This window comes from Pelecanus crispus, chromosome 1, assembly GCF_030463565.1.
Source record: "Pelecanus crispus isolate bPelCri1 chromosome 1, bPelCri1.pri, whole genome shotgun sequence".
Taxonomy (NCBI): domain Eukaryota; kingdom Metazoa; phylum Chordata; class Aves; order Pelecaniformes; family Pelecanidae; genus Pelecanus; species Pelecanus crispus.
In genome coordinates this window covers 13,956,170-13,977,422 of record NC_134643.1, presented here as the reverse complement: position 1 = coordinate 13,977,422, position 21,253 = coordinate 13,956,170, and the positions used below count along the sequence as shown (strand labels likewise).

Below are 21,253 nucleotides of genomic sequence, written 5' to 3'. Positions count from 1 at the left end.
AGCAATAGTCTGTCAGAGATGAAGGACTATCTCAGGGATCCATGGAAACAAGGTGGAACTTGTGGCAAGAGCCGCATATTTCAAGCGGCGAGAAAATGCAACCTTCTAGCTGAAAAACAAGCATGGACATCTGCAGGTCAGGACTAGGATCTCTCAGAGATATCAACTGTCCTTTAAAAGATACATTTTTTTTTTTTCCTCAGTGCTATGGCTGCCTATAAATTATCGTGAAGATGCACATCACCTCGAAAAATGGAATGGGTTTTATTGCCCAGCCTGGGATCTGCAGCTTGCTTGACTGAGACAGTACTTTTAAGTTAATATCTTGATTGAGTGATTGCTGTCTTGCAGATAAAAATAGGAGAGACAATAGTGAGGTGGGTGACGTAGAGGGAGGGAGCAGCGTGGTTAGCTGAGGAGCTATTTATTTTCCCAGATGGTGTTTGTCATATGCTTTTGCATAATGAGCATATGTGTGGAGAGGATTAGCATTTGAGAGGGGAGAAAGTACAAGTTCTGTGTAAGACAAATAAACTTTGAGCTGGGAATCTAAATGGGCTGAGGGTCTCAACTGAATTTTTTTTTAAAAAATCACACATTCTTACCCTCCAGTTAAGGCTGAGTAATGTACCATCTGCTCCCTGCTTGGCACTTGAGCAAGAAAAAATAAAAGGAAGGCTCAGGCATGTAGAGTGATCAGCTCTTAGGAGCTTGCCTACAAAAAGCATCTGCTTCAGTGGGCTGCTTCTTTGCTTCTGCTCTTCAGCGCCGCCCCCCCGGTACGGGACTGCAGGCTGTGCCTGACGGTGGAGGCACAGACCCCACCCCAGCTCTTTTTAGATCTGAAATCCAGGGGTTCCCATTTTGGCTAACACTTGAATCAGGGACCATGCGTGGGGTCCAGGTCACTTTGCCTGGTGCTCTAAAACTATCCCAGGACTCTGCTGAACAGCATGAAGCTAGCTGTCTGTGTGCACCAACGACCTACCTGAGCTAGCACTGAACAAGCCACCTTGGGCCTTAGAGAATTAAGTTTGAGCTTTTTGTGGCATTGTCACATCTCCTCAGTGTAGAGGTGGTGCCGAGCGTTGGCCAGACCAACGTATTTGACTTAATTACAGTCATCTTTCCCTGTTCTCCTTGAGATGATGTTTTCCACTGAGTGGCAGTGAAGAGCAGTGGGTCACTACCAGATCTCATGCAAGGCTCTGAGAGCATCTGAAGTTACAGAAATAGCTTGTTACTTTGGGAAGTATCACTGTGCACCAGTGAAAACATCCAATGGCCTGGAGCAGCAAGATGCTTTTGGCTAACAAGATTGCCTCTGTGCAAAATGTGCCACTATGCTCAAATCAGCTGTTTCTCATCAGGAGGACAAGCCGGGTGGTCACAGTTTGAAACCAGTGTGGCAAACATCTCTCACAGCTCCTCTGAGGCACGAAGGGCAATGTTGTACCAGTTATTTGTGGGACACTCAGAGGAGGAGCGCTGGGGATGCATGGCCTGCTGTTTTATTCCCTAGAGACGAGAGAACCAATTTATGAATGCACTGTCCCCCTAGACAATTTTCCTTTTTTTCTATTTTCTTTTTTGGAGGGGAGAGAAAAACCACCAAATGTTGCAGTGAGAAATCATAGCAGATTAGAACCTACTTCAGCAAAAGTGAATCAATGTATTTGTTGCTTGTAATGATATATAAATATAGATATCCATAAACTAGGACATGCAATATTATATGCATTACTGGATTTCTGCCTCTTCCCCAGAAAACCCTAAGGAAAAGACAACCTGGCCAACTAAGCAAGACAACTTGTAGCCACAGCTTAAAGGGAACTTTGGCTGTGGGAGAAACCCAGGTGGGCCTCTGGCTGCAGTTTGTTTAAAATACTGTGCCTGGCCTTCTTGCTGGGGAGGCACCTATATAGGCTGTATTTCCAGTGGCTGGGGGAAAAAGCTGCCGTGAAATAAAACTACCATTCATATTCTGTGGCAATATAGTACTTGCAAGTAAGAACGTGACAAAACAACTTTCTATAACGTTTAAGTACCATCAATCTGAGACAGCCAAACCCCAACATAACCTGCTTTTTCTTTCACATGAAATGAAATTATGTAGAAAGTCATCCTCAGCCTTGGTAGATGTTAGTGTCAACAAGCCATTGTTGCAATATGTCACTGGCTAGTGAGGAGAATACTGATGTGAGGGTATTGTAGCCTACTTTCCTGTAATGTTTGAACATTATGGGAAAATTTCAAAATTTACTAGAGTAGAGCAAAGTGCAGTAATGTAAATAATTTGTTGCTCAAAAGAAAAACCTTTTAAAGAGCTGTGTTCAAGCTGTAAGGGTTCATTTGGACTTGTTCAACCAACACTAAAATGATTGCTTTTCCATAACAAATATAAACAGGAGAAAAATGCAAAATTTTGTTCTGCAGAGCAACTAAACTAACGATTTGTCATTATGCTTATTCTGAGGTTACAGATGCATTTTGGAGAGAGTTATTAATATTTCTGAATAATTTTTTTTTCTGTGTTTTTTTAGCTTTATATTAAACCTATGTGTTAAGTGTGAACATAACTTACTTTTACTGTCTGTTATTCCAAAATATCTCAAAATATTTTGCAAACATACTAAATCAAAGACAGAGCAATGATTTTACTTTTTTCTCCTTTTATCTCTGGGAGGAACTGAAGACAGTATTTGTTTAATAGAGCATGAACTACTAATGCCCAAACAACTTACAAGCAGAAGTGAAGGATATGACATTCAGTTGAAACTGCTGGAGAGATTTAGGGATGATGTAGTTTTAAATTTGTTTCTGACTTTGTCACTATGGATATCATCCTTACCGTGGGATAAATTGTTTGTCAAGGGTATACATCTCACTGAAAGCTAATAGATGCCTTCCTCCCTTCTTTGAAGGGAGAAAATCTCCCTTGACCTACTAATTTAGACAAGATAAATGAGCTGGGAGCAGCACTATTATCTGTCGCTGTGATGGCATCTGATTTAGTGTAATGTAGTAGGTGTTTTCTGGGTGGCTTTTAGTTTCCACAAGCTACTGTCATGCAGGTTGGCGGCACTTCTCCATGGGATGTGTAAGAATGACTCACCTATGACCTGTTTCACATAACACCCAGGCAAGGAGTGGATTGCTACCTGAGTAAGAGAGACCACAGACACAAGACTTGAGTGTGTAGGAGGACAAGTAGGAGATGAACACAGCCATTTTGGAGGAAGAGTGACAGGGGGGAACATCAGGAGCAGAAGTTTTTTGTCTAGAGGCTTTTTTGTTTGAGGCAGAACTGCCATATACATGAATTGTTTTCTTTGCTACGTCAGCTTCCACACGTTCAATGGAGTGGAAACGAGGGCACTACTCTCATGTATCTACTTGCTCCTCTCTTAACTAAAGGCTAGTCTTCTACTTGGATCCAGTGCTTGCTGATGGCTTACACCTGAATCACTAGCAAAACAAACCTGGCTTTACTGCTAATGGAGAAGGGAAGTGTGTCACTCTTACTTTCTGAGCATTACCTAGGTAATAAGTCAGAGTCAAAAACTCAGCCTACTGATAAGTTTATTTAATTTCCTGCAACACTTATGTTTTTTTACAGGTTGCCCTTCTAAGATTCTGTCAGCTCTCGTCTTGCTTATCTGTTCTGCCAAGATCTCAGGTCAAGATAGATCAGACCCTAATTTGTTACTAGGATCTCCTTTTGCATCAAAATAACTTAAATAATTGCTTGGCAGTTTATCAAGAATATGGGATTTTTCATCAGATAAAATTAACCATAAAGTACTAATATTAATTTATGTAATATTTAATAGTAATGTTAAAAGTAAAAATGACATCACATTTTATTGCTTAAGTACAATAAAATCTCAATGCCTTTTTCATTTCCAAATCATGTGAATAATGAACAATATATTAAAGCTTTGAACACTTTCAGTTGTCTGAGTGAAACATTTTCTGAAATGTCTAAGCAGCTGTTTTTGTATCTTCCCCGAATTATTTTCCTAGGGAATCAAAGGGGTTTTGATTAAATAAAAAATACGGTGCTTTATTTTTTCTTCCCAATTTTGTATTTTCCCAAATTATGTATTGCCAGGAGGTGGCAAACAGTTCTTGCAGATGCCGCTAATAAAAAAAAAGGGGCAAATTGTCCCCTGCTGAGTATCCACTAATGTTGGCAGTGTTACACCAGGAATGCATTTGGCTCTTTCTCATTATAGCTTGACATGTCTGTGATGTTCCTGATTGCATTGGTCTCCTGCAGCTTGTCTTTAATGCTCTCTAAGGAGGGATATTTCAGAATATTTAAAGAACCTTTAATCTTTCATCTTGGAGCTTCCACAACCCAGACATACAGCACCCTTTGTCTCCTGAAATAAATGATTCTCTGAGGTTTTGATGGTTAGAAAAGGTCTTGGTATCTTCTCTCCAGCAGTTAGTCTCATGCAAACATGACATGATATGGCACACTTTCCCCCAGCTTCTCCTGGAAAGTGAGTGGCAATGGGCTCTGCCCCACCTTACAGGCTCCCCATACTTCTGGCTATAAACTTGCACTTCTTCTTTATTCATTAGTGCTATGCAAATGTTTTCTCACAAATTACACTTTGCTTGGCTTAAAATTACACTTTCCTTGGCTCCCTTTCCACTGCTTTATCCGTGTTCAAAACCCTCAACACCAATTGCTCTGGAAATAAACAGCAATGGATTTAGGCACCTTCTGTTATGCTATGGGCCTTTGGTCAGTCACCATGGGCACAGCCAGGTGGGATAGCCTTTTTATCGTTAACATTGCCCTTACACTTTTTTTTTTAAGCTACGATGGCAGTGTGCTATGGGTGCAAAATGTTGATTCTATGTACAAAAATAACATACATGCCATATAAATTTACAAAAATAAATCCCTGTTATACTCAGTTATTTTGGTGTATGATCTACTTTTCCTTTCCTACACATGCAGTTAAGTGGTCTGTTTGGTATTGTGAAATCTTGTTTCTGATGTAATAAAACCTAATCTAATTTTGTTCTATCTTAAGGTAACCACATTCATCATACTGCTTGCCTGTTTGTACTCAGTAATGTCATGGTGACCCTGGATGTTTATAGTAGCTTGTAAATGTAACTTTGCTTAAAAGTGGAATTTTTCTGCTTTCTAGTAATTTGGGGTTTTTTGGCTTTGCACATTTGTTTTTGCAAAGGTTGAGGATGGTTGGTCAGGGTAACCAGAGTGAGCTATCAATGTCATGAAAGATTACAGGAAAGCAAACATGCACCTGAGTCCCTGCAACTTTTACTTCTGAAATTTGTGCTTGGCGTTTTCAGACAAGTAGAATGATTCATTAAGAAAGACTGATGTTTGGAGTATGAAACAACATCAGGCCTAGTCTGTCACCAAAGTCATTGTGCATTTTTATTTTTGTCACTGGTCTAATACAGGAAGAGGGGGGCACTACTACTGCTAGGAGCTATTGGTGGCATGGCTTCTGCAGATGCCCACAAGAACTGAAGAGATGTGACTGTAAATGTAGGGTAGATGAGGAATAGTTTTATTTCCTCTCTAAACTTCAAACGTTTAATTTTACATGCAGAAAATTCAGTCATTGACCTATTCCAACACCAGGAAGCACAGCTCTACACCCTGCTTTATTTACTTCCCGGTGCCATTTATATTCTGATGCCCTACTTCTTTTCATGTTGCTAATCATTACTGATGAGCAACAATTTAGTTCCTTTGGGTTCATTATATCCATCTTGCATTGTATACTTTACCTACATATTAAAAGGAAGATTCCCCAAATATTTTTACAGTAGAGGTGGTGTTCACAGAGTCCTTGCAAGGGCTATCTGATGAGACTTTGAATGACCTCAACTCAGGTAAAATTCACTTTCATCACCATTTCTGTACTCTGCATGGAGGTTTGTTAGAAAAAGTGCTTTCATGTTCAGAGATCTAATTTGAGAATTATTGAAACACACTTCAGAAAGAGCAGATTGTTAGTTATGCTTGGAAGACCAAATCTGCAGAAGCTCAGGAGATTATATTGCTTGTTTTTGGAGCTAAGGGAACTAAGGGAATGGAGAGAAAGGGAAAATTTAAACTTGGTGAAGAGAGGGCAAAACTGCATATTGTGAGGAAAAAAATTTAAAAACACTTTAGAAAAATGGTGAATGTTTTCTTGAAACAAGAAAGTCACACATATTGATTTGTGTTGGCTTTAATCCGTAGAAATTGCTATGTATGAAAGCACTTTTTAATTTTTTATGAAACATATTCTTTAAAGATGGCTAATAAAGAAACATGGGAAGTGATTGATCTGACTTGGAGAGTTCCTGTTCTTATTCTGCACTGTTTCTGATCCTACACTATAGCCAGTGCTTCCTCAGTAAATCCCTTTCCCTGAGTTGGTTGTTTAATTATGGCACTGCTTCACCAGTATTTTGCTGTCCTAATCACTTGAGATAATAATTTAATTGCCTTAAAGAGTCAGAGAGAGAGAGAGAAGTGTCTCAGAAGACCTCTGGAAATAGTTGTCTGCTCTTCTGTTGAATGCATACACAACCAGTGTTAGGGAGCTCCTTCTGGGAAGCCCTTTTGGAGGCTGTGGACCAGAGCTGAGTGGATGGACATGGAGATCTTACACCCATCACCCCGCATCAGGCCCTTTTTAACAAGCATGGGTCAGTGCAGGTAAGTGGCCTGAGACCTTTCAGGCTCATACAGGAGATAGTCATAGAATCATAGAATATAATGAATGAATTCAGAAACGCTCAGGGTTTCTGCCCTGGAGAACAGGTGGACTGGATTGTCTCCAGGATCTTGGGGTGCTGCATCTAACTTTAGCCCTCTCCTGGTTACCCTGTCATTGTTCACCCCTTAAATATAAATCACATCCATAAGCAATTCAGTGTGATTTTGTAATAATGCCTAGGCACTGCATCATTTGGCTTTCTCCAACATCAGTCACACCTTACAACAGGACCGAGTTAATTTTAACACTGCCCTTACAATAGCAAGTATAAAAAAAAAGAAGTTTTTCCATGCAGGAAAAAAACCTACCTAAAGTGCAGAGCCACACTTACAAACAGATTACATTTCAGACCTGAAACAGGTACATTAATTTAGTAAACCAGTTTACTAATTTACTGTAATAGGCTTCTGGCTGTGAGTCTTAAGGCCAGATGATTATGAATACACAGTTTATCACTCATTCCAAGACCCATTTTAGCCTGTTCAATAGATATGGATCTAGCAAAGAGTCCTATTCATTAAATATTTAAACCGATGACCATGATCACTAATCTCAGTGAACCTGGTAAATTTGATTTTTCCTTGAATCAAGTTAACGTATCCGCATAAACATTACAGGATTACTCACTAACACTGTGAACAGCTGCAATGAAAAGTTGCAGCCTGTACAGTGCTTTTATCCTACACAGCAAATTCCTCACCGCTGCATCAGTGTTAAGTCTACGGACGGCCTAAGTGCTAGTCTTGAGTGATGCTGCTCTAACCACGCGTTATCATTCACTCACTAGGTCCTTCAGGCAGTTTGGTACCCTTTCTGAAGTGCTGAGCATCTCACATATCTATCAGATCAGAGGCAAAAGAACCTCATCCTTTCGGTAAAGAGGGTTTTATTTTTTCTGTCTGGTCAGGCAGTAGAGTAGAAGCTGCAGAAACCTCAGCAGTTCTCTTCCAGAGCCATGCTGGAGATGGAAAATCTACATTGCAAGTTACTGTATAATTAAAAAAGATAATTACTTTAAAATTAGTTTTTGTTAATAGAATTAAGCCACATTAAGTCAAAGGTGTTCATAAATATGTTAATAGAATGTGTGGTATTAATGAAAAACCTTCTGCAGAGACTGAATAATTTAAGAGTTGGATATTACACACTTAATTAAACTTAAATATTAAAATTATTAATTATAACAGCTAAAATGGGCGTTAACAGTAGGCATCACATCCTGTCTGGTCAATAAACAGCTGTCATTTTTAAAGGTATGTAGATAATACATAAAATTTATTCAGTAAGTGAGGAATTCAGAGCATTTTGACTGTATACGAAATGCCCCTAGAAAGTTGTTTCTGGCAGGCACTGAGTGTTGGCAGTTCTCACTTAAGTTGTCAGCAGGATTTTAAGCAAAACACATAACTTGGTTTATTTACAAGGCTCATGAATAAGTATTCCTGTCCTGCTTAGGGTAGAAGATGCAGAATTAGTTTAGTTGTTCTTTAGCAAACTTTTCAGACTTGAGGCCGCTGGGCACTGAAGGTGCAGAGCTGACCCTGGGACCACGCCTGCTGCTGGGGCTGATGTGGTATCTGATATCTGGTATCTGGTGTCTGATAGCTTGATTGCCTCTTGTTGTACTTTTATATAACATTTTGTACTTTCCTGGCTGTGCTCTTGTCCCTGAAAAAGCTGATGGCTGTTTATGGATTCTTCTTACACCTGGATAACCACAGATCAATTAAAAAAAATCACGTAAATCAGTTCAAGGCCATTGCATCCGAAGTTCAGCTGATGTTCTTAGAGATGGAGTCTTTGTCAGGAGGTACAAAGGTAAAATGTTCTTGTTCCTCTCAAGTCAGAGGAGGACAGACAATAGTTTCAAGCTCCTTCTAAAGAGTATGAGGTTTGACCCCTCCGAATCACTATTCACGTAAAAATATAGGTGAGTGGCTCTGCTTTCCTTTGGGGAAATGCATGCCATTGCAGAAAACTGACTGTGCTGAAGAGATGTGGAACCGGTTTTAGATCCCCTGAAGTCTCGCCATTGAAGCAGTTATTGAACAACCTTCATGATAAAAATTGTTGAGCCAGGCCACAGGAATAACAGTTTGTGCCTTTATACTGTCCCCTTTGGGGTATGGAGCTCTATATAGTAAGGATACCGTCACAGACACGTAGGGAAGCTAACTCTGATTAAAAACAAGTTGAAGCAATGCAGTCTTGCTATTAACTGGGCGCCCTTTGCAAATTTGCAAATGAGAGGGACTGCGAAATGAGCAGCAGGAGAGGGATTTTACGGGACGTTACGCTGCAACAGCAGGAGACTGGACTTAATCCTACAGCAAATTGCAAGGACACAGTAAGCGTTACTGAATTCCAATTTTTCCTATTTCTCTGGATTACATGAAGAAAGGAAAAACTGATGCTGTGGAAGCAGAGGGGTGTCTGCGTTCTTTCAGGCCCTGTATTTTGGATGCTTATCTTTTAATATCATCAACTGGGTGGAAATACAGGAAGCCACCAAAAAAAATTAGAAAAAGATTTGTGGGTGGGACTTTTCCCTTCTTTGGCTGGTAAATCTGCTTGCCAGTTTATGTGAACAAAACCAGGGATAATGTTTGTTCATCTGTTTTATTCACTGTAGTTTAGCTGTAATTATCTACACTTTACACCATATTAATAAATCTACTCCAGAATGTTATATTGTAATAATTAAGCCTTAGTAATAAGAGAACTCGTTCAACAGCCTTATTATTAAATCTTTGCTCAGATGTGGGGGGGACACTGCCAATTTTGGTGTGGATTATAATGTGTGTGGATTAGTGAGGTTCTGCTTTAATAAGAATGCTGAGTAGTCAACTAGGAATTTTAATCTTTAAAGTACTTTTCAAGCATTAAATAATTAATCCCCATAACACTCCCATGAGATAGGTAAGTAAATATTTCTATCCATGTTATACAAATGGAGGAATCGTGGGTTAGAGAATTCAGCTGGCCTGGCCAAAGCCACTGGGATTGTAATTGCCAAAGCAATGTTTAGGACTATGAAAAGGACTCAGTGTTTTTGCATTTAAAAAGTAAGGAGAAGGTATTGCTTCCCTGAAAGCTCAGAAACATTGCCACAAAACTGGAAATGTCTTCCCATGCGTCCCTCTTTTTTTCAAAACTGTGTTTTCTATTTCTGTATCAAGGGATACCTGTGTAAAAGGTCTACATATCTTCTAAAATAGAAATTTGCTGTAAGATAGAAATAACTGTACACACCCACATATACATGCACATACACTGTTTAACAGAAGGATGTTCTACTTTCCTGCCAGCTGCTACATATTTATTAAATACTAAAGACATGTTTGTAAAGCAAATTTTAATACTCAGTTTTGTCCTTGAATAGTTTTTGCCCATAACAATAAAACAGCTAGAACCTTTGGGACCCCATATTCAAATTGGCTGATAGTTTTAGATCAATTTTATTAACCACTATATTGATTCATTTAGTTAGTCTTTTTTTTTTTTTTTAACATACCACAGGTTCTTGAAATTAAGTTGGTATTACTAGAAATAAGAAGGTGGTATTGGAAATGCAACAGGAATATGAATGAATGTTTGCAGTTCCACCAAGGTGGTCACAGAAGGAAAGGGCACTTTTCCAAAATGACTATTGATTTTTGCACTCACATCAGATGAATGATGTATGGGGTAGTTCAAGTTTTGAATAACACCCACCTTCAGCTCTAGAGGTTTATAAAATGAGCATTAAAATTAGGATGAATTGGATTATCTGATAACTACTCTGAATGGGTAGGAGTATCTGGCTATAGTGTACAGGCCAAGGTGCTTCAGCCATTTATTAGACAAACATAAAAACTTCAGACATACTAACAGAGTTAAAGAACTGGAAGAATGCAGTTTACAGCTGACTTGAGAATTCTGAAAGATTGAACTGTATTCAACCGATAACAACACAGTATAAGCTTCCAATTTTTCATCTGTTTTTGCAAACATAAATGCAGTGGTCACTAGTAAGGGCTACCAAACCCACAGTGCAAGAAAGCAGAGGCACATATCACTTGATCTGGATGTACTTTCTAAACGACCTTCTAGCACCTGCATCTCTCCTGTGCTATATCTAACTTAAGTAAGCCTGCTGATCATCTTCCACACGTGCTTATTTATACAAAATGGAAAAATTCCTGTGGGAGACATGCAGACTCATAACAGACTGCACTATGATGTTATGGTAGGGGCATCTCCTGAGGCACACTAGAATGGTTGATATACCTGTTCTGCATCGGGAAATTTGACTTACATCTTTGGTCAGTGCTCTAATAAATGGTAGCACAACCACAATTTGGTTGGGAAAAGCCCCAGTGCAAAATCTGCTCTTTAGGAAAATCCTCCCCCTCTAAATTCTTTCATTAAAAACACCTGAAATTGAAACACTTTATAGCACGCATATTTTCATTTGACCTGATATCAGGTTTTTTACCAATCATGTATTTTGCTTTTGGTGTTGAACCAAACTGTCCAGGTTTCAGCTGGGACAGAGTTAATTTTCTTCCTAGTAGCGGGCATAGTGCTGTGTTTTGGATTTAGTAGGAGAAGAATGTTGATAACACACTGATGTTTTAGTTGTTGCTAAGTACTGCTTATGCTAGTCAAGGACTTTTCAGCTCCCCATGCTCTGCCAGGTGCAGCAGAAGCTGGGAGGGGGCACAGCCAGGACAGCTGACCCAAACTGGCCAAAGGGATATTCCATACCATATGGCGTCATGCTCAGTATAGAAACTGGGGGGGTTGGCTGGGGAGCAGCAATCGCTGCTCGGGAACTGGCTGAGTATCTGTCAGCGGGTGGTGAGCAATTGCGTTGTGCATCACTTGCTTTGTATATTCTTTTATCATTATTATTATTATTATTGTTTTCTCTTCCTCTGCTGTCCTATTAAGCTGCCTTTATCTCAACCCATGGGTTTTCTTACTTTTGCCCTTACGATTCTCTCCCCCATCCCACCAGGGCAGGGGAGGGTGAGCAAGCGGCTGTGTGGTGCTTAGTTGCCAACTGGGGTTAAACCACAACACAAACTAAATTGCTTTTGATTTTCTGGATATATTTTACTGGGAAAAAAATTCTGTCCTAACACTTCCTGCCAACTAAATAATCAGAACCATTCATGGCTGAGTGACTGTGCAAAAGTAACTTTAGCTTTATTTATAGAGGTTTTACATTTCTACTTATTTCAGGAAAAAAGACTTATTTCCTGTATCCATTATTCTATAGGAGGAAAAATAAAGATAATGCATAGAAAGCCATGGTTCTAAATGTCTAACACTTGTGCTGGAACGGCAGTTCACTGAACTTCCTATGCTTGACAAATAAGACTTGTAAAATGGCCCTAATACTAGCCTGGATTTTTTAACCTCATGATCTCTGTAAACTACTTTTAGTGAAGTGCCAAGGAGAACAAAGCAGAAGTAAGGTGAGAATGACTGCAAGGAATGGTGCAATTCAGATTTCTACACGGTGCAGAAACTTCTTTGTGGCTAGGGGGTCTCTGACGGTGACATACACACTTGAACGACATGGCTACAATTTTCAAATGGCCTCTAGATGTGTCCAGCTCTGCACTAGCAAGGTATAGGGACAAGTCTGTGTACAAAAAATTCTTATTTATAGACACAAATTGGGAATAAGCTATAACTGGAAACACATGCAAGCAATTTATTAGATTACCCGGGTTTGCATGCACAAGACTGATTCCTTAAGCACAGCTTAGTGCCTGGGTGCTGGGGGCAGGAATTCTGTGGGAGTCACACTGGAGGAGCCACTTGAGGCTCAAAGGCTAGGAGGATACCTTTGGGTATAATGCCCTTTCTATTTCCAATCTGTCTACTTCAATAGTGTGAGACTGGCCTTATAATTTTAGCAAATATACTAAATTGTGCGAAGTCTACAGCAGACAGACTGAATGCATCTGAGCACTTCTGCGCTTATAGTGATGACAGCAATCAACAAAAGATAGGACAAATAAGTTTTTCTTTTTCTTTGCTTTCCAGGTATCCTTTCTGGGCCATGACTCTCTATTACAAATTTGATGTACCTGAACAATCTGTGCAGTTGGATCTGATTTATGAAGAAAATAGCTCGAAATCAAGTGCAAAGTGCTAAGTGTAAATTCAGCATAGCCACTGGGTTTAAAAAACAAGTATTAACTTACAGCATGTTCCAAAAAGTCTTCAGTTTTACATTAGCTATTTCTTCAAGAGGCTGCATACAAATATTGTTTGCGATCAGCACCTAACTTCCACCTTCACATTACTAATATTTTTGCAAGCCAAGTACCATAAGGAAGGGGAAAATTACGGCTTTGGTTCTCAAAAGTTTAAGATTTTCTACCTGAAAAGCCATATTCCGAGGGTAAATTTTTGTCATGAGAAAAAGCAGGTATACAGAAGACCTGTGGCTCTGTTTCTTGCACTAGCAGCAGTGCAACATGAAGAATCAGTTATCTAGGATATTAAAAGATGCTTGTAAAATGCATAGCTGCTTTGATATCTAAGATAATTGGTTATGAAAGAAAAGTCTAATACTGTAGAAACTACTAAGCGAGCTAGCATGTAAGAAAAAGTTGGAAAAGACTCTATTAACAGTTGTGAGAAACATAAGAGTATTAGAGAAAGATAATACACATGCAGAGTTTACAAACCGTGTCTTTAGGGTGGCCCAATAAGTAGAAATATGGGGACCCATGCTTGTCACTTTTCATGCACATGGAGAGACTGGAAGGTACCATTCCTAAAGGAAGGGGAGGAACAGCCTAGGACCAATCATTAGAATTAACAGAACCAGTGACATACAGATATTGTACTATTGTTAGAGCAGAGAATTCTTAGTAAGTTTAGAATAACAGAGTAAAAAGCTTACATGTAACAGGAAAGTAGTATTTTTGTAAAGCCAAGACAAATAAGCATGCTGAAAGTCTAAGTATTAGTGGATGACTGAAACTACTGTCCATATATATTCAGTACGTAGATTCACCTGGACTATGGATGTGGAGTACATCTTGAGGTGCTTTTTGAAGGAGTCATAAGAAATGAAAAGCAAAAGGTTTAATGCATTTCAGAACTCTGCCAATTTATTTATATGAAAAATCCTTGTATTGGTATCAACTCTGACATTTTTTGTTTTTCTTGGTGGGGTAGTGCTGACAGATGAGTTGGGAGTTTCTTCCAGGCCCTTAAAAAATGTCTTACTGCTAAATACCTTCTACCTTTTATCTGTTAACCAGCAACGTTTTTGTGTATACTGAAACTTTACATTTTACATACAGAACTCTTCGGTTAAATAGCCAAAAATGAATCTAAACTCTAGTTCTGTAAAATCACCTGAATGTCATGAAGCCACGGGGTGCATTTTGTACATAATTTAGCATCGTGTGAAACAACAGAGATTCCAAAAATGTGCAGTGCAACCCCAGGACACGCCTTTTAACAAAGTCAAACAAAGGGGAAGAAAGAGGGAAAGAACCAGTGTTGTATGCATCCATCAAGTGCCAGCCAGTGCCACCCTGAGACACAGATTCGTTGTTCACCAAACCTCATTGATTCTGGTTCTCGTGGCTCTGTGTGTGTTAGTGCCACACTCTGGCCCAGCATGCTCAGGGCCAGATCCATATTTCCAAGACAGGGTAATGGAAATGTTTTCCAAAATCTCAGTGTGAATGGGATGGAGTCTCTAAAAGTTACAACTTTCTGCAGAACCTCTTAAGCCCCTTAAAACTAAGTGAAAAACTACCAAGCTTGATAGAAAGTATGATTTTGATGTCCTGCTGTGAAAGTGGGAAGGGAAACGAATTATCTTGCTTCTAGATGTTCCTCATGGGTGAAATTCAGTGTTTCTGCCCCCTCTCCAGTGCAAGGCAGAAAGCCTCTGGGGAAAGAGGTTGTGCCTTGCTGGAGGGATGGAGTCCACCTATACGTGTAAGTCATGCCTCAGCCTCCTCCACCTTTACGCCCTGTTTGTAATTTGGTTATGAGACTCATTGCTTTCAGATACTTCTAGGAAGTTGCATTTTAATGTAGCTTTGACTAATGAAAGCTCCAGTTGGGAAATGGTAGGACTAGTTAAGCCAGAAGCAGCAAGTTGCCAGGACTGCTGAGCCTGAGAATGAAACATGCCAGGCTTTCCTAGGGACCTTCTTCCATTGATTCTCACTTTAGAGAAAACAGTGGTTGTTCTCAGGGAAAACTGTAGCTTCCTGGGGCTGATCCATCATTAGAATTAACTTGCCTCTTTCGGAGCTCATTGCTGGATGGAGTCTGTGATTTGTTAGTTTTATTTAATCTTTAATGTTACTATTTTGGGATTATGTGAACAGTTTTCCCATGTTTTGCCTTTAGGGAGGCCTCTTCATTCCAATGCTTGGCTGTGCAATGTAGATGTCCTTCTGATGGCGCTTAGCTATGGCTATGGCCTGAAAAATATGAGCATCTGTAATTAGGCTTCCACAGTGTGAGCAGACAGATTTTTAGAAGTGCTGCACACCCAGTAGCTCCTGCTGAAGTCAATAATCTCTTAGGTAGATGCATACACAGGGAATTAGGCAGGCTTTGCAAGAAAAATCTTGGTCTGTCATTTCATTCAAATTGTATTTAATGCTGGTCTGAGAAGTGCTCAGTGCTACAGTGATGACTGTGAGTTTTGTGTCCTGTGGCATGTATGAAACCTCATACTACCTCCCACCAGACTCCACAGGCATTAAGTACGCTTTGGGATCAGGATTCCCAGCAGTACTTCTAGTCTTTCTTACACAGTAATATGATTTCTTACTCTGACTTGGTTCTTTGGAGAACATGGCTGGCAGACTGTTTCCTATGAAACATGATGTTGATGGTCTTTGGGTTTGGATGAGCTGTGATAATACACTTTCAGTGGAAGCTCAGTTCCTCTGGTTATCCTTATCCTCAGCAAACATGTTCTGAGGTGCTGGGTGATAAAACATCTGTTTTCTAAGCTTCTTTTGTTGCACCCTGCTGTGAAATCAGCTACCGTTTTTGGAGCATTAATCATATCCGTGCTCCTTCCCATATATTCTGATGGTACCATGCATGCTACAAGGGGATTTCTCCCTCTAAAGTGCTCTGGGATCTTTGGCATTTATTTTCGAGCAAAACCAGCAGCTGGAGTTGAGGTAAATGATGCATTTGCAACATACTTTATTTCTTCCCCTAGGTTTGAATAGTGCTTCAGCTCAGCCAGAATTTTCTGAGATGTATTTGTAGGGACAGATTTCAGGCAGCATAAACTGACATAACTCATTCAGAAGATTTACATTATCCCAGGAGCTAGTTCTCTGTTTCTTCACTGAGTGCTTTCTTCTTTTCAATACACATTCTTTTCTTTCACAGATCACTTTCTTACCATTGATGATTTTTCCTTAAAACTGCTTCTACTGATGTCAACCACATCATCATTCAAACACTGGTATTTCTTGCACTTAAATATATACCACCATATTTTGTACTAACAGAAACATGGCTCTGGAATTTAAAAAGCATTGATTATATTGCACAAAGAAAATAAAAAAGTTGAAGACTGGGAGACAATAATGTGATGTTTTTTTGCTGGTTGGTTTAGGCTGTTCTAGGTAAGCTTCCTTCTTTTTAATGCTGTGAGTCTGAATGCCACTGCTGTTGGAAAGGCCTTTAAACACAGCGTTACTACCACTGACTTGGGAAGTCCCTGACCATTTCACCCGTCAGAGACTGAGAGAGAATATCCAGGAAAGGACCCTGGTACACTTGCTCTGTTTTTATTTCTCCCTAAACTTCTGCTGCACACCACTGTTGCAATCCAGGTACCAGCTCAGTCCTCCGGCCTTGTATTTTTATACTCAACTAAGTCTTATTTTGCACTGATGGTCCCCAGAGCTGGACCCTGATGAGAAGAAGAAATGGTCCTGACAGGTACTTGCTAAAACAAAAAAAAAAAGGATGATTATTTCAGTAAAAAAAGCTCCAATTAGTCTTGTTACATCTCAGCTGTCCAATTCTGGTGGGAAGACAAGGGAACCACTAAATATTGTCGAGTTTTTTTCAGTCGTCAGGACCACTTTGTCCTCAAGCTTACTATCACAACCTTCTCTGCATTCTGTTTTCCATTACTTGAAAAGGGCAGTCTTTTTTGGGGGTCCCTGCCATTAATACGCTGACAGACGTTCTTTGCAGCATGATGACTTACCCTTGAGATTCTGGCCTTCTCGAGGCACACCCTCCAGTTTTAATAATCTCTGTTTGTTAAGTTCTGTTTTTAACTTCCTGAGCAGGCTGCTGTTCATTGTTATGTGCATGTTCTGTTTGTTCTTAGAGTATTTCTCATTGCTTTGGGAAATGTCCTAGGGAGGATTTTAATATCTCAGTTAATTTCAACAGGCATCTTCTTATTTTGCTTCCATTCTGCCTGCAGACTGGATACAGCACTAACATTTCTCTGCCTGTGTAATGTGCATATTAAGAACCGCAGACCTGCGGATGTTATCCTTTGCTGTGATGCTTTCTGTAGGTTGTGTGTACATTGGAAAGTAATTCCAGAACCCTTTTACTGCTTTTTCAGTGCAGTAAGACAACATGGCTTTCAATTACAGCTACTTAGTTCTCCTCCCATACAGAGCTGTAAGCTGGGGATGCAGCTAGGAAAATGATCTGATTAAACAGCACTTCTCTGTAGCAACTGTTACATCATACTAAGCTGCATTTTTACACAACTAATGCTAAGTATTCCAAATACCTTTCCGAATGGTGAGCATGGCTTTAAACAGTCCTGTGAAGTCATCTTGTTTCTTTCTGTTGGCACTATAAACTTTGCCTGGATTTGTAGTGGTTTATCTGTATTTCCTAATCATCTTCTTCTGGGGAAGGGAAGGCTTGTGCACATTTATACCTTTCAGGGGATTTGTTTTCCCAAAACAATGCTGTTTACATGTTTACATCTGTTTACATTTTCTTATGATTCTGGAATAAGGTACAGATTTATAACATTATATAAATACAGAAATTTATTTTGGATCTCCCATGAGCCTAGGTTTAAGGGCCATCCAGAACTGGGATCTTAAGAAAGTGAGATCTGGAGTGGGTCTGAACTGTAATAGATTCTTTGCTTACAGCAGCCTCCTGTGACCTCCCCTTAGATTAAATTGTTTTCTAAGGAACCAGAGAACTGCTGGTATATGGTTCTGCTATTTGAGAAGGATTACTACTGCTATCAGTCCTGGACATTTGTTTGTTCTTCCATTAAAACTGATGTGCTTCTCCCCACAAAAGAGTTTTGGAGGTGATCTGAATCTCTGTTGGAGGTTTCCCTGAAAGGATTGTACACTGGTTAAAATAGATATTAAATGTCTTAGTACTAATTTATCATAATCCCTGAAAGCCATTTTGGCTTTGTTCCTACTCACCAAAAGTATGACTCACTAACTTTATCACTGGATGAGCGGGCTGTGGCCCATCCTTGCTGTCCTTATACAGAAGCTCTTAAGAGCTGGAAAAAATGCAACAAGCACTGTCCCAAGTTATTTGCTCAGCCACAGAGTTGGCTCTAGTTTAGAGAAGAAACTGGTGCAATTACTATGTATACTGACAGCCAGCAAAGTGCTGACTTTCAGTGGAGCTGACTTTAATGTCTCCAACAGAGGTAATGAATTTATGTTGGTAACAAAGACTGACCTGAACCTACACTTAAGCCTAAGTATTGCTTTGAATTTTCATATGCTACTGCAATTTCTGATTCTAATGGGAAACGATGGTGGCACTTCAAAAGCAACATTAGAAAAGTTTAATAGAATTTTGGACCTCCTAGCATAAGGAAGTCAAGGAATTTTCATTAAAAAAACCCTTTTCCTGTGAGATTTCAGGCCCAGCTCTGCACATCATAGAACTTATGTAAATATATGACATCGTCACACCATTCTTTAGAGTAAGCCCCGACTTCAATTTAAAAAAAGAGCTTTTTTGTCTTTGAATTACCTTTGGATAATTTATTTTTACTTCTTGTCATTTCAGTAGTGAAACAAGGTTTCTATATTGTCTAAATGACTCACACTTTCTGAAATACTCAAAAAAGTCCCAGAAGTCCCCCTGAAACAAAACATGAGAAGAATGGATCTTGCTTTCTCACCACAATGGGCAAAGTCTTCTTTTTTATTTGGAGCTGGCTTCTACTTGATCATCTGTGTATATTGTCAGAGATAATATAACAGATGATGTTCTCAAAGAAGTGTATTCTTGTTAATGCTTTGAGTTTAAATCTGAATGACTGCATTGCATGGCAACAAGATCATCTGCTGTGATTCAAAATGTGCAGAGAAGTACCAATAGAGGAAGAAAAGGACAGTTTATGGGCAAATGAGCAACTCCCAGCACACTCAGAGATGTCCCCTAAAGAGTTCAAAGTGCTTCCCCCAGTGCGCATCTTACAAGACATTGCCTGTGTCAGGAGGGCAGTAGACGACAGTGATGTACACACTTATATGGTCTTGAGCCAAGGAAGCACGTAAACGTATGAATAAATCCACCTGTACTCAGGTAAGCACTTAAGCCCATGCTTAATGTACCCCAGGACATTACAATATATAAATATCTGCAATTGTTACTTAACTCAAAAGCAATATGATTAATTTATATAGGTTCATGAACATAGCAAAACGTAAAGATGAAAACCCACCATATTCTGGCACCTGGCCTGTTCCACGTTTCAACAACAGTCGCACTCTCCTGCCACCAGACTTGATTAGCTCTATTGCTCTGGCATGTGTCATGTCCCTTGTGCTTTCTCCATTGATTTCAATTATTTGATCTCCTACCTGTCAGGTAAGAAGAATATTGAGTCAGACAGCATTGCAGTAAAATGAGCGTTTCAGAAAGAGACATATTCAATGGATCACAGGTTACTTGAATGACAGACAGACACATCAAGGTAAATTTGTTCCTGTCTGTCTGAGGGATATTACTGGCAGATTAAATAACCTCCAAAGTGGATTCTGAATGTGGTATATCAAATGCTGCTCGTCTTCTGCTGAAATCAGTGTAATGCATTTGTAACTCGCCTTATGTCTTCTACACATAAGAGGGTTTTTTTTGAATTGCTTGTTACGTTGGAATCACTGGAAATATTATCTGTGCTACACTTCAACTCGTAGTGTTGTGCGGGCCTGAGAAGACCTTTGCTGCATCTAACTTGCTGTTTTCATAGAGAAAAAAGAGGCTCAAAGCACAAATACAAAGACCCATCATTTGAGTATCCAAATCTTGGTAGCAAAGTTTTACACCAGATTAGGAGTTATTATGAAGCAAAGTATTAAACAAAGAAAAATAAGTGGCTGTGGCACAGGTCACACAGATTTGCTGGAGTTCTTACAGGAACATGCTTTGGACTATTTATCCACAGAAGGTTTTTGCTTGGAGTAAGCACAACCCCTGGCTGAGCCATCTAGTTAGAGCGGTGGACTCCAGGGCTTTGATTATAGACCTCTGCAAATCATCTTCTGTCCGGCTTTTCAGTCAGAGTTAGTTTCATTATTATTTTTCTGCCTCTATTTCTACAGCCATAAAATGGGGCACCAATGGCTGTGTCTCCCATCCACACCGATCTCCCTCCCAGCTTTGCCTCTCACCGGGATGCTTTGGTTCTGCTCTTCTCTCCAAGAGAAGAGCCAGCTTTCGACTCTGGAAACCTTCTCAATGAATAGGGGACCAATTGCTTTCTGCTGTGCCTGGTCAGCACGGCAGACAGCACGTGTAGTAAACAGCAGCTGTACAGCTTGTTTGGTGCTGCAATACCACAGCCACCCACTTATTTTGGGAGAGAGTTAACTGAGAGACACAGCAAGGTGACGTGTGAGCCTTGTATTAGCAGCACCACAGCCTTTGGAGTTCATGTTTTGCAGCTGCATCGCAGAAGCCTCCCAGCCCCACCGCAGGGGTGACCCAGGTGAAGCCCAGAAGGAGGGCTCATCTCCTGGGGCTGGTAGAGGTGCAGGTCCAGGTGATGGACAGCCTAGAGGAGTGCGTGAGGATCTCAGTTGAGTGGGTTCAGCAAACTCATTTATCAGTGCCAGAGGAGCACTTCTGCTTGGCAGGATCAGACCTGCCTTGGTCTGCATCTATGGGTTCTTCACCGTGCATATCCACTACGCTAAAATAACAATGCTGCATGCATCCTAGAGAGGGTTTTAAGGAGACTATACAGATTTCAAGATGATGGGCACTTCCTTTTCCTCTTACAAGCCTGTCTTGACAAAACCAGTTCTTTTCTGGCCTTAGACATTGAAATGTTTTCTGTTTTGTATGTTTTCTTTGCTACTATTGTATTTCTGTCAACTAAAAGTGTAATCCTTCAGAGGCTTTCCTTCCTTCCTGAGTCTGAAATATAGTATTTACCAAATAAATGTGCATAATATGAAATGTCAACAAGACTCCTAGCATCAAAGAAAACTGGAAGGGATGTC

General features: G+C 39.9%; 1 protein-coding gene across 2 annotated transcripts in view; it reads right to left on the bottom strand.

Annotated features, from left to right (window-relative positions):
* Positions 1 to 21,253, bottom strand: part of MAGI2 (membrane associated guanylate kinase, WW and PDZ domain containing 2) — a 772,173-nt gene that overhangs the window by 1,778 nt on the left and 749,142 nt on the right. For both annotated transcript variants that reach the window (XM_075708348.1, XM_075708359.1), the window contains one exon: positions 19,471 to 19,609. In XM_075708348.1, the coding sequence (XP_075564463.1) occupies positions 19,471 to 19,609 (139 nt within the window). The remainder of the gene's footprint in view (positions 1 to 19,470; positions 19,610 to 21,253) is intronic.